Source organism: Manacus candei, unplaced genomic scaffold (genome assembly GCF_025592945.1).
Source record: "Manacus candei isolate 608988 ecotype Guabito, Panama unplaced genomic scaffold, ASM2559294v1 h1tg000071l, whole genome shotgun sequence".
NCBI lineage: Eukaryota > Metazoa > Chordata > Aves > Passeriformes > Pipridae > Manacus > Manacus candei.
Window position 1 is genome coordinate 4,196,143 of NW_026138119.1, and position 12,593 is coordinate 4,208,735.

The 12,593-nt window shown below is 47.0% G+C and overlaps 2 protein-coding genes and 1 long non-coding RNA gene across 8 annotated transcripts in view; 2 read left to right on the forward strand and 1 right to left on the reverse strand.

Moving 5' to 3' along the window:
* Nucleotides 1-94: 94 nt before the first annotated feature.
* LOC127480246 (uncharacterized) lies at nt 95-2,275 on the forward strand. The gene is made up of 2 exons (XR_007907800.1): nt 95-373; nt 1,262-2,275. It is a non-coding gene; the product is annotated as an uncharacterized LOC127480246 (long non-coding RNA).
* Nucleotides 2,276-4,617: 2,342 nt separating this feature from the next.
* Nucleotides 4,618-9,231, reverse strand: SPACA9 (sperm acrosome associated 9). 3 transcript variants are annotated; one of them, XM_051808192.1, is made up of 5 exons: nt 8,899-9,008; nt 8,403-8,558; nt 5,618-5,820; nt 4,857-4,995; nt 4,618-4,742 (listed from the first exon to the last, which is right to left on the reverse strand). In XM_051808192.1, the coding sequence occupies exons 2-5, from the start codon at nt 8,544-8,546 to the stop codon at nt 4,656-4,658; spliced, it is 573 nt and encodes a 190-aa protein (XP_051664152.1). In that variant the 5' UTR covers nt 8,547-8,558; nt 8,899-9,008; the 3' UTR covers nt 4,618-4,655. The 3 variants fall into 3 exon arrangements, with proteins under 3 accessions (XP_051664152.1, XP_051664150.1, XP_051664149.1); XM_051808190.1 differs by lacking the exon at nt 8,899-9,008 and adding an exon at nt 9,109-9,231 and having other exon boundaries at nt 4,656-4,995; XM_051808189.1 differs by having other exon boundaries at nt 4,656-4,995; nt 8,899-9,010.
* AK8 (adenylate kinase 8) overlaps nt 9,091-12,593 on the forward strand; it is a 67,486-nt gene continuing 63,983 nt past the window's right edge. For 3 of the 4 annotated variants that reach the window (XM_051808185.1, XM_051808188.1, XM_051808186.1), the window contains exons 1-2: nt 9,091-9,460; nt 11,522-11,606. In XM_051808185.1, coding sequence (XP_051664145.1) covers nt 9,368-9,460; nt 11,522-11,606 — 178 coding nt within the window. In that variant the 5' untranslated portion in view covers nt 9,091-9,367. Of the gene's footprint in view, nt 9,501-11,521; nt 11,607-12,593 lie in introns of all 4 variants that reach the window. The other variant, XM_051808187.1, reaches the window with a different exon arrangement.

Consider the following 12,593-nt stretch of genomic DNA (forward strand, 5'->3'; position numbering starts at 1 on the left):
GTCCAGAGCAGGTCAGTGCTGCTGCTCCTTTGCACAGGATTCATCATTAGCTCATTTTTCTGCATGGAGCCAAAACCTTTTTAATTCTGTGGCAAACAAACTCACCAACAACGTGCCAGTCTAATCCATAAATTAAGTGCAGACAGTTCAGTGCTGCAGATCTGCCTGGGAGCTTTCTGCTTTCCTGCAGGCCAGAGACTGCACAGTGATTAGAGAAATTAATAGCTGGAAATGTCAAAGCCTTGTTTGCAAAGCTGGGGCTGCTGTTGGAAGCTGGCTCTGTCCCTGACTGTGCTTTTCCCTGCTCAGGAGCCACAGTGCACACAGGAGGACACTTCTGCAGACCAAGGGGAATTCTGGGACCATTTTGCTGGTAGGTTAAGGTTGTTTTCTTGTTTTGTTTTCTTTTTTTCAGACTGGCACCTTTCTCAGTGGTTTGGGGTTTTTTTATGTGTGGGTTGTTTTTTGGTTTTTTTTCTTGAAATAAATGAATATTTAAAAGGTTGCTCGAAGCAATTTAGAAATCCATACATGAACCTCACATTCCAGTTAAGGACTGAGGATAATTCTTAATTATGTGGAAACACTTTAGTAACAGTGCATATGGAGAATTTATATAGAAGTTACCATAACCATTAACTTGGAGTTAAATGATACAGAAGGTTATTTTATGCCCCCAGCACTGGGTGAGTTCTACACCGTGGGGTAAGTGAAATGAAAAAGCACAAAGTGAATTTGACTTGCTCTTAACCTTACTTAAGTCCATTTTGTGTATCCCTTAATAAGCCTGGCATTGCAAAGCTGCATTTGCCAGTGTAAAAAAAAAAAAAGAAAAAGATTAAAATTACCCACAGGAGTATATTGAGTAGGGTACAAAAAGAGAAAAGTACCTGCCTCACTAATGCCAAGTGAGGAACCTTAGTAGTTTATAGTATTGCTAATAAACACACAGGAGACATTAGGGAAGGAAATACTTCAGATTCAGGAAGTTAAATTGTCTTTGCTGATTGATCCTGATTTATTGGAACCACTTTAGCTGCCGGCACAATGGTGGATTTTAAAAGTGGTTATGAAATAGTTTGTGAAATCACAGGAGCTGAGTTACTTTGTTCATACACGGGAGCTTTGCAAATGAAGCTGAGAGAGCGTTCACATGGGCTTTACTTTTCAGACAAGACTTTGTTCGAAACAATTTTGACTGATGGTTGTCGTGACTTTGGTGTCTGTGAGCTTTACTTGGCTAAACTCTTTTTTCCTGAAGGCCTCTTCCCTCCAAGTGCTCCCTCCAGTTTTGGACTCTGCTCTTTGCCGTCTGCCAGACGCTATTCCTGGTTTCTCCGAAGCCTCCTGTGCTTGGTGCTCAGCTGACTGAGCTGGTGCTGCACCGAGGGAATTCAGAACTCCCAGGAGAACAGCTCTGCTGCCTGCGGGGTGTTTATGACGTGGGAGCTGACAGAGCAGGGTGCTGGTGACAGGGAACAGCCGATGGCTCTTCTGAAATTACAGCTCCTTGTGACGGGAGCAGCGGCCCCGCAGTGCCCTGCACAGCTGGGGAGACACCCGGGAATGCTGCATCCAAGGCCTGCATACCTGCAGCCAGTGTTAAGAAACCGTCGTGGATTCAGGACTGGGGAGACAGGATTGTTGGAACTGTTCAGAAATCAGACAGTGATGTGAGGCGGCCGCTAGAGGCCCTGCCAAGCCCATCCCTTCATCCTGCATCGGCTCCCGTGACATCGCTGGGATGCTGTTTCCTCTCCCTTGCATCGCCCCTTTCTCCTTCCCTCAAGAGCCCACCACCATTCCCAACACTTGATCTGAGCTCCTCGGGGTCTGAGCTCTACCCCGTCCTCTCAATGCTGAGACACTGGGACTAGATATTTAACTTGGAATATTTTATCACAGAATGATTTGGGCTGGAAGGGACCTTTAAGGGCCATTTAGTCCAACCCCCCTGCAGGGAGCAGGGACATCTCCCACTAAACCAGGTTGCTCAGGTAGAAAAAAGCCTAGTTTGACCCCTAGCTGAATCAAAGGGAGCACAGAGGTAATTCATAGGCTACAGATGCCAGGATTCTGTTGAGATCATCTATTACCAGCCCATATCTCTATTTCAGTCTTTGAACAAAAAAGCGGCATTTATTTCCTGGACTAACTGACACATCTGTAGGAAAGTCAGTCTGGTGCCCTGCCTGGTTTCTCAGTGTGTATCTTGCAATTTTATGCTCACAGAGGCTAAAGTAAAACTTTATTGCACTTTTGTGTTTGGCATTTACATCCTGTTTATGTAAATTCTTCAAACAGCTTGATTTGTAGTAGAGAAAAACAATTCTTGCTGTATCTTTTTGTCTTTTGAAGTGTCCATCCGCTCTGGAAGAGGAGAACTTGTATGGAAATTAAGTAATTTGTCTAGATGTTTTTGTGAGACTTAACTTTGCAGTCTTCCAACAGATTCTGGTCTTGTCATTATCAAACCTCAGACTGCAAGTTTTATGCACTCATTTTTCTGCTTGGGTCTTAAAATTTTGGCTGCGTGACACTGACTGAAAGGATAAGGCCAGGCTAGAAATTATTATTAAGATTTGGGAACTGTTTCATGTGTGTATCACCTTGTTAGGTGTGTATGAATCTTATTATTAAGATTTGGGAACTGTTTCTTTTGTGTGTCACTTTGGTCAAGTGCAAAATGACAACTGCACTGGGGTTTGAGCAGCGGTGGTGGGCTGGGTTTGGTAGGACAGCTCTGCCCAGCCATTTGTGCTGTGCTCATACAGGGAAGCTCAAAGTGACCTACAAACTGGAGGATAATTTTGGTCTCATCAGAGCCTGTGTGTGTTCAAATTTAAACTATAGGACAGAGCCAGGAAGGTTGGAAACAGGATCTGGGAGCAGCATCTCTCGTGTCCCTGACACTTGTCAGCGTTCAGTCCACATAGCCTGGGTTTGTTCTGAAAAACTTTCCAAGGCAGCAACTGTCATTGGTCACTTGTCTGCAACATGAAACACAAGAGGGCAGCTGCCAGCAACTGGGATTTTTCAGCCTGAAGCTGCCTCAGCACCAGGGCTCTCAAGTGCAGCCGGAGAGGGTGACGGTGACGTTCCACTGGCCTTGGCCCAGGAGTGCCCGGGAGTCTCTCTGTGACCCTTCGGTACCATTTTGAGTCCCCCAAGGGTCAGTTCACTTGGATCATATCTCCCTAAAAATAGGCTTCTACTCCAGAGAGGATGGGTGCACTGCAGTACCAGTGGATAGGGATAGGAAAAAAGTGCAAAAGAAAATGGGGTTATGTGAGGAATAAAAATGCTGCTGAAAATACTTTTTCCCTTGAGCTCTCATTCCTCCCTATTCTCCCTCCTCTGTATTAATTCTCCTTTTTTAGCTACTTGTTGCCAGAGAATGGTCATCTTAAAGCAGAAGCTTTCTCATAATTTTAGCAAACTGAGCCAGGTATGCAAAGGGAAATTGTTTATTGAGGAGTGTCTTCCAACAGGAAGCAAAGAGCAGGAGGTGATTTGCCTGCAGGAGGGGAAAAGAGCAGTGAGATACAGGGCAGACACTGCATCACTCAGATCTTCAGTTTGTAGTTAACAGTGCTTGATTAAAAGCACCCCAAAAACCTCTATCAGCTCCAGAGAATGGGGCTCTGCTGACCCTCCCAGAGCAGGCTGGAATGAGAGGTGCTTCCAGCACTGGGATAAACTGTGCTGGAGTTGCCAAGGGCTGGTATGAAAGCTGGTATGAAAACATATTTCACATGTTTTAATGAACTGAGCCTCCTGACATACTTGAGAGCCAGACAAGCTGGATTCTCATCTTGAAAGAGGGAAAGCACAGACAGTTTAACTTGCAATTTTAAAAGGAACCATCTGAATGTGGCCACAGCTTTCACCCTCTCTGTTCCCACCAGATTCCCAGGAATCACTTGGGTTGGAAATGACTTTCAGTTTTGCAGAGGCCTGAGGAGCACAGGGGTGTTTTGTGCCAGTACACACAAACTAGGGGCAAACTGAACTCTGCTTTCCTTTACATCTCTGGCTTTGATAGCAAAGGAGTCAAACAGGTCAAGGGGAGATGTTCTGTGGTGTAGAACCTGCAGGAAAGGTGGAGCAGAGCACGGCTGGAGCACACTGACCTCTGTGGCCAGTGGCATGTACGGGAGACACATCAGCGTCCTGTACACATGGATCCTGTGGTCCAGAAAGCCAAACAATTTCAGTGAGGGTGAGGGAATTTTGGGGACAAGTCTAAATCTCAAAGACATGTCTGAATCCATAATAACAGGCCTTTGCTGCTCTGGGTCATGTCCTTCAGACACTCAGGTTCTTCACCCTGCTGGCTGTGGTGAGTGAGGGGATGTTCCTCAGAAAGTGTAAAATCCCATTTCAGGTAGCTTGTCCAAGATTCATGTCTGAGGGATTACAACCTGATGACTCTTGACTATTCCCTGGTCCCACGGACCAGGTGTAGCTACAGCTACTTCTGTCAGGATATGACTTTGACTGGAAATATCAGCAAGGGAGAGAGTGTGCATCTGTCCCAGGCTGGCTGGCAGAGCAACTCTTCAGGAAGTGGACTCGGGGCAGATCTCTAGTATGCATTTCACTGTCTTTAATCAGCCAGCTGATCAAAGGTGGTAAGCAGAAGGTGTGATCCTTCAATAGGGGTGTTTGCCCGGTGGCCTCCAGGGAGCTTTTTGTTTCGGACGTTGATTTTCAAGCAGGAACTTCTGGAAATCCTTTTCCTGCAATTGCACAGTATTTTTGTTACTAACGGAGGTGTGAGCTGCAAAGCGCACAGAAGATGGTTTTTGGGAAGTGGGTGCCTCCTTCTTGGAGATGCCACGTCCATGACTCACTTGATGCAGCAGGTGCCTTTTAGTGTAGGTTACCCACTCCTTCAGGAGGTCTATAACGATGGGGATGAGGCTCACCACACCTCCATAAGTATGCCTTGCTTCTTCAAAGCTCAGGTAATTCACAACACCGTGGGGGTATCTGTGGGACAGAAGGAAACAATTGGCAGAGGAACCCAGCAGTGCAACCCTGGGAGCCCACAGGCCCCCCCTGAGATCCCCCTGGGAAGAGCAGGATTGCACAGCCAGTCATTTCCCAAAACCAGAAAGGCATGGATGGAACTGCATGTTGAGGAATGAGTCCTGCCAAACACACCACCCTGCCTGCTGGGATGCATCTGGAAGACCTTGAGGGAATGTACAGACACTTACCCCACAGAAATTAGCCCTGTGGAGGGGAGGAATAGGAGGAGAGAGGAGGGGACCTGCTTGGGGTTACTCAGGTTAATGCACCTGAGTAACCAGGACAGGGATCAGGACTAAAGGGACAACTTGCAAGGTCATGACCTCGCATGGGACTTCAGGGCCTGTAAGTGCCCAGCCATGCACCAGTAAAAATGATGAATAAATGCACCCAACCCCCTTTTTGTGAATGGAGGCTGGCAGTGGTTTCCCAACAGCAACCTGGGGAGCACCTTGTACCCTCACCAAAGCCAGGAAGGTGTTGTGGCAGAACTGGTGGGGAAGTCCAGTGGGAATGTGCAGTGCCAGTCTCCCGGCACCAAGAGTGGACTCCCAGAGGCTGAGCTGAAGGAAACACCTACGTGGCCCTGATGGCACTGAGGTCATTGCTGTCGTTCAGGAGCACTTTGCACCTCTCCAAAAGGCTGTTGGTCACCTGGTCCCCGGGATGCACCGTTTCCAGCTTCTGGCAGAGGTTGCGGAGGTCGTTGCAGATGGAGATGAACATGTTGAGGATGCGCCTGTCGGTGGCACTGATGCAGTGGTGGTCCTTGAGGACCTGCACCTGTCCATGGGAGGAAACAGAGGTAAATTAGATGTTAAATTGCATCTAACTTCTGCTGCAAAGTTGCTCAGGTCAGTGGTGAGGAGCTGTTTTCTCTTGTGGCTCTGCAGGTGTGAGGCGCTGTGGGATGTTTGTTTGTCATTCCTGGTGACTGAGGAAGGCTGGGGTGAGGGAACTGTTTGCGAGTCTTTCTCACTTCTGGAAGAAGGGTAGGAGTACCACAGCCAAACCCAGCACCAGAGGAACAGGCTGAATGTGAGTGGGATCTGTCTGCTCCCTCTGCTTGGGCAGAGCAGGGTGGGAAGTGAGGGCAGCGACCAAATTGGTTCTGGTTTGAGGTGATGTGTTTGCATCATTCATTCTTTATGGTTCTCTCTGTGGCACCATGAACTGCAAACCCAACCCATTTAACCTAAACCACCCTCCCCAGCCTGTTACAGCAATCCCAATCCCCTCTTGCCTTGAGCAGTTGTGTCCCTCAGAGTGAGGGGCATTGCATGAGGAAATGTTATGTTAAGGGATTAAGTGTCTTCAAGGAAATTACAGGCACTTCAGAATGTAAAATTCTGAGTGGCTGGTTGGCAGCCAGAGCTGGACTCCAGCACCTCCAGTGCTTTCTGTAAGATTCCAAGAAAGCTGTTCCAACGTGGGTACAGCTGCTGCATACAGAAAAGCCATGGAATGTGCTTGGCCAAATTCTCAGCAGGTTTGTAAGGAAAATAAAAAATTTCTCCTGAGGGTCCATTTCCAGCACAGATTCCTCCTTCCACACTGTTTGCTGAGTGTTGTGTCCTTGTGAGTGGCAGGAGTTTTTACTGCTGCTGTGAGCAGAAATAGTCCTAATGAGAGTATCATTTTAGCCTGGATGTTCACAGATGGGATAAGAGGAATTGTTGTTGGCCACATCGACAACAGGGAGTTAATGCACCTGAGTGACCAGGACAGGGACAGGACTACAAAACCACTTGCAAGGTCCTGACCACAGCCAGGCTCTGCAGGCAGGGACTCCCTGGGGGGTTTGAGGCTCTGGCTGAAGCAGTAATTGAGGAGCTGGTCCCACAAAACCACTTGGGTTTTGACTTTGTGCCCTACTCCATGTAGAAATCTTCAAGAAGCTGTTGCTATTATGTGACTGTGGTGTGCACTTCCACCTTTCCACCTTCCTATGCTCTATTCTTTTCTCTAAGGAATGTCATCACTCCACTCTAAAAATGCTGCCACAAAAAGCTCGAGGGGGTGGAAATTTAGCCACGTTCAAGTGGAATCTCATTTTTCCTGTAGTTTCCATGCAAAGAAAGCTGCCAGTCAAGTCAGCTGTAGGCTGAGACCACACATATTTCTGTGTTTGTTGCTTTTATTCTTGTGCCCCCCCATGACAAATTAAAAACAGGGAGAATGGCAGTGGGTAAAATGGGTGCCTGCTTTTGTCACCAGGGGAGTTTTTTGGTAGCAGTTCAGTTCCTGCTCAAATACATGCTGCACCAATTGCTTCCTCTTTTTCCTGGTAATTTGCTCTTTTCCCTTTCCCGTCCTCCCCCTGGGATGAGGTGGCTGGACCCCCAGGGCTGCAGTTCCCATGTTGCTGTGTCACAGAGGATGCTGTGGATCCCTGTAATTCTGAGGTCACACCCAGAGGTTTCACCCTCCACCACAAGCAGCCCTTCCACCTCTGCCAAGAAGTGGAGTCCAGGCTTGCTCAGTACCACTGGAATATTGCCACTTTTATAACGTTATACATCTCAGTGCCTATTTTTGGGGGAAAAAAATAGCTCAGTGTAATGTCTGTCCCAATCCTCTTCCACACAATGAGCAAAGCCCTTATATTAGAGAGAGTCAGCCCTTAGAAAACACAACCAGCTCCTTCTGTGTCCTAATCCTAATAACAGCCTGGCCTTCACTCTGCCTTTGGCATCCACCTGGGTTTTGTGCCTGGGTTCTGCTGCCTCAAATCCACAATTCTGATTTTATTCAGATTTTTCTTCACCCACTCCCCCCCCCCCCCCTTCTCCAGGTGGTCTAAGCTCTACTTAAAACATCCTGTGTTATAAAAATTCTAAGACAATTCACTTACCAGCCCAGAAAACCCTGTGCCCACTTGGGACTCTCAGCCCTCAATCCATCATCCTCCCTCTGTAACACAGCCATTATTTTTAATAAGCACTATAGAAAGATACAGCAGCACCAATACCAGGGGGAAGAGCCAAGCCTGCTGGTTCCTCCAAGTTAAGGATTACAGATTCCATGAGTGGCTGGGGAAGGAGAGTTGGTTTGATTGTTTTCTTGTGCCCTGTATTTCTGGCTGTGCCTCAGCAGCAAAATGACAGTGTTAAACTAGACCAGTTTAATTTAGTGTTAAACTAAATCGAAAGTGATGCTCAGGAATAAGATTCCTTCTGTGTTAATAAACCCTCACACAGGTATTTCTCTCCCCAGATTTTGCCACTGGTTTGCAGAGTTGTAACAAACATTACCAGGGAGTTTTTGTCCATTTTCCCTTGGTAAAAACATTTATTCATCCCTGACCTGACACTGTGTTGTCCCTGTTCTGGGGAGCAGAGTATTTTGTGCTGGATACTTTGTACCTGCACGATGCTGGCCACAGGTCTGAGCAAGTCATGGGCCTCCTCTCGGGTGTGATCCAATGCTCTGGTAAATGTAAACTGCTGCTGCTGGAAGATCTTGTAGTTCTGCTCTATGTTTCTTAGAGTCTCCACTACCTCATTCATGTTTACTTATTTCTGGATTCGAGAAGAGAAGGAGAGAAAGGAAGCTGCTTTTTAGAAATGGCGTGGTTCTACGTATGTAACTCCCTCACCTGAGCTGCAATCGTGTAGGCTGGGGAAAAACTTCGGGGAAAAAAAAGAAAAGTAAAAAGAAGCAAAAAGAGAAGAGATATATTGTGTGAAAACTGTGCAGCCCCAGAGCCCCAGGCAGTAAGCCAGTGAGTAATGATGCTGCAGAGAGAGGCGGAGAGCCCAGAGGGGAGCGCTGACAATGGGCTGCCATAAACCCGAGTGGGTCTGTTGTAAAGACAACGCGGCGATGCATCCCCGCGGGGGGAGCCGGGGCTCCTCTTACCGCCCTGAAACCACTGCCCGAGCGGCTCCAAACCTCCCCCGCTAACCGGGGCCGGCCGCGGGGGCCGTGCTTAACCTGCCCCTCCTGACTGTGACGGTGGGGAAGGATCTGAAGCTCCGGTGGGGGCCTCGCCCGCAGCCCCGCCCGCCGGACACCCCGCAGCCCCTTCCCTCCGCTCCGCGGCCGCCCAGCCAGCCCTGCGGCTCCTACCGGCCGGTGTGCGGGCGGGGGCGGTGCGGCGGCTCCCCGGGAGGGGCCAGGATGTGGGGACTGGCCGGGGTGACAGCGGTGACCGCGGGCCCTCCGCCCCGCCGTTGCCACGGCAACCGCGACGCCGTCTCCCTGGCAACCGTCGCCGCTCGATGACGTTTCTTCAGCCTTCCCGGTGCGGTTAACGAGGCGGCCGTCGCGGCCCCGTCGCGCGGTGATGACGTCTCCTTAGCAACGCGTCGCGTTGCCAGGGGCGGCCATGGCGGAGGCGGCCATGGAGGACCCGGCCCAGCTGTGGCCGCCGCCCGTGGGCACCTACGCGGAGGAGCAGGGGCTCTTCCAGATCCTGCAGGTGAGCGGGGACGGAGCGGGGGCTCTTCCAGATCCTGCAGGTGAGCGGGGACGGCTCGGGGAGGGGGTGAAGGCACCGGCGAGCGCCGTGTGCCGGCTGCTGGGGGAGCTCAACGCGGGGGTGTCCCCCTGTGCGGGAAGCGGCCGAGCGCTCTCTTAGTTAATTATATTAATTGGCAGTTGCTGCCGTTCCTACCTGGCGTTTTTTGGGGAGAAAAAAGTGGCAGCCAGTGGGGAAAAAAGGAGTCTGTGAAAGGCGAGGCGGGCTTGGCAGGAGGAGGAGGGGGAGGAAGAAAGGGGGAGACAATAACAAATTAATAACAAATTAAGTGCGGGAAGAACGGCGGTGACGGTTTTGCCTTTGTCAGAGTCACCACCTCCTCATTAGCGTCATCCCGCTAAACCCCTCTCCTGCTGAGGCTGCTCGGTGAGATGTGTCACAGGTAAAGGAACAGAAGGGCACTTCCAGCGACGCTGGGATTTCAGTAAATAGCAAATTTGGTTTCCCTGCCTTGGGGAAAGGTGTGTTTTGTTCTGTAAGTTTGGAGAAAGCCCTTGTGCATGGGGAGGTTTGTGCGAGGGACTAAATATTCTGGTGTTGTTCTGTCTCTGACAGAGAGAGACTGTCCCTGTGTGCTGCTAACCCATAATTCTGTTAGAAAGTCCTTTCTATTTGTTCAGACCTCACTGAAATACACACAAATGTTTATTTTTCTTGCCTCATCTTTTTTTTATCCTCTTTTTTTTTTTTTTTATTTAACTAAAGCTATTTAGTATGGCCAGTGTAGCATAATATTTGTGGGTTTTTTTTAGTGGAAATACTGTGTTTTGCAGCTCCAGGACCTCACTGTACATAAAATGTTTATGGAACTGACTTAGAGTCTTGTTTTCTTTTTGTTCTTTAGTTGTGTTGTGGCAACTTAGTGACACAAACAAACATAGCTCGAAATTGTTGCCCCAACCTTTAAACATTTACAAAACACAAAATGTGAAAGCCAAAACAAGGGACCCAAAACATGAACCTCCCCCAGAGATTCACAGAACTACTCATGTGAAATTAAACTGAGTTTAGCAGGACTGCATAAAATGAAGGATTTGAACGTAGGATTTGGGCAAGAAACAGTGACAGTGTCAGTCACTGTCAGCCTGAACTTTTTTGAACAGTAATAAGCCCAGATTTGCTCAGGTTTGTTATTTTTAAAGCTGCTGATAAGTGCAGTGCCAAATCCAGATTTATGTTTAAATAAGTGTTGCTGGGAAGTAATTTTAAATGAATTTCCAACAAAAATATAATTTTTATGGTTTGTGCTCTTTGCTACTGAGACCTTGAAGCATCAGAACTTGCAAGTGAAACAGTTTATAAAAAAAATTGAGTGGTTTAATTATTCCAATGAAGTGGATGAAGTTGAAAAGGAAAATAGGCTACTCCAATAAAAGACTATCAATTGGTGAGGATATAAAACTTTGTGGAATATATGGACTTTATGGGATTTACTTCCAAATATTAAAGTGTTATGGCTGCTTTTTAGAACTAGATGTCTATTCCAGTGTGAGCATTTCTGCAGCTTATCTGAGTCAGAACATTAGTTCTGTTTGATGTTTAGATTTAGTTACAGAGTTCATGGCTGTGTTGAAATGTCTTACTGGGGAATCTGTGGGGTTGGTGTTTCTCAGGGTTAGTCCTTTCTCTGCCTGGAAAGCCACAATCCTCCCCGAAATCAGTGGAAAGTTGCCACTCCTTGTATGGTTTTTATGTCAGCTCTGACTCAGCCACTGTCAACCCCAAACTGCTCGAGTCAAACCTTCCTGGTGTCCATATGTACCACAAATAAGCCAAAGCAAACAGGTTGGGAATTTTTTTTTTTACTGGCAATTTTCTGACCATCTTCATCTTTTCAGCATCTAAAACAGGCTCTGGAGTCTCAATTTTGCCTGTGAAAGAAAATAAATAAGCATTTATAAGCTGTTTAAGATCCTCATTGTAACAATGCTGTAAAAATGCAGGATACCGTGACTGCAGCGCTGTTAAATTCTCCTCTGACTTTGTCCTATTTATTTTCAGAACATGCTTGAAGAGCTATTAATTCATAAGCCAGATGATCCCATTGAGTTCATGATAAACCATTTAAAGCAAAACAACGATGATGGTGAGTGAAAATTGAGACACCATAAATAGTTCAATCCCTTATTTGTAAACAGCTGCTGGAAACTGCTGCGCTTGGCAGGTGATGGATAAAACTTTTCAGACTGAGGAGGGGGGAACAAACAAGACTGGTGAGCATTTTGGAATAGTTATAGGCAAGATGCTTTCAGTTTCTTTTTTTTTTAGTGGGTAATCTAATAAAAAATGCACTTTAACAGTTATAACAATGAAACCCTCTAAGGGAATAACAAAGAGTTCTGGTGTATCAATTATTAATGCCTTCTGTGCCCCATCTGATATTTCCTGTTGTCTTTAAGCTCGCTAATTACTCCTTTTGTCAGGTGTAAATTTGGTTTCCTATTCTACCTGGGCTGGCAGATTCTCTGTGTTTTGATTAGTTCGTTACTGGCTGCTGTTAATGAGTTCTAGTGCTCAGTGGCATCTCAGCTGAAGGAACAGTGAGTGTGTCTGCTCCTGTGTGTAACAAAACCTGGTAAAGTGAAGAGGAAGTCTGTATTCTGCACAATAAAAGCTTGTACCCTCAATCAAATTATTTGATTTACAAACTGTTCACCCTTAGGCAGATTATATTTGGATATGCACAAGTGAACTCTAATTTTTGTTCTGCATGAGCTGTCAGGGAGAGCTGGTGTCATGTGGCTTTGATGTTTCTTTAAAACCAGAGTAAAACCATTATGAAAGTTCTGCTGCAGCATCAATGAAATCGTGATCACTGGAGGTGCTGTGAGCTCTTAGTGGTGCTGATCAGGTGGATGTTGATTGAAATGCTGCTAAATACATTAAAAAAAAAAAAGAAACCAAATCCTGCCAGTTGTTCCCAGCCTTTTCTGATGCAGCAGCATGAGGAATCAATCTGAGTTTAGAGACCCATGGAAAATATGTGGAAGAATTTCATGTAGTTTGATAGAATGCTGATAAAATTTCTCCACATTGAGCTTACATTTGTCCCTAAGCCCCTCAGTATTATTCA

Coding starts and splice junctions, on each gene's coding strand:
- SPACA9 (XM_051808190.1), bottom strand. CDS start 8,546: ATGAATGAGGTAGTGGAGACTCTAAGAAACATAGAGCAGAACTACAAG. Junction 5,821..8,402: donor CTGTGGCCAGCATCGTGCAG/GTACAAAGTATC, acceptor TCCCATGGACAG/GTGCAGGTCCTCAAGGACCA. Junction 4,996..5,617: donor CTCAGTGCCATCAGGGCCAC/GTAGGTGTTTCC, acceptor TCTGTCCCACAG/ATACCCCCACGGTGTTGTGA.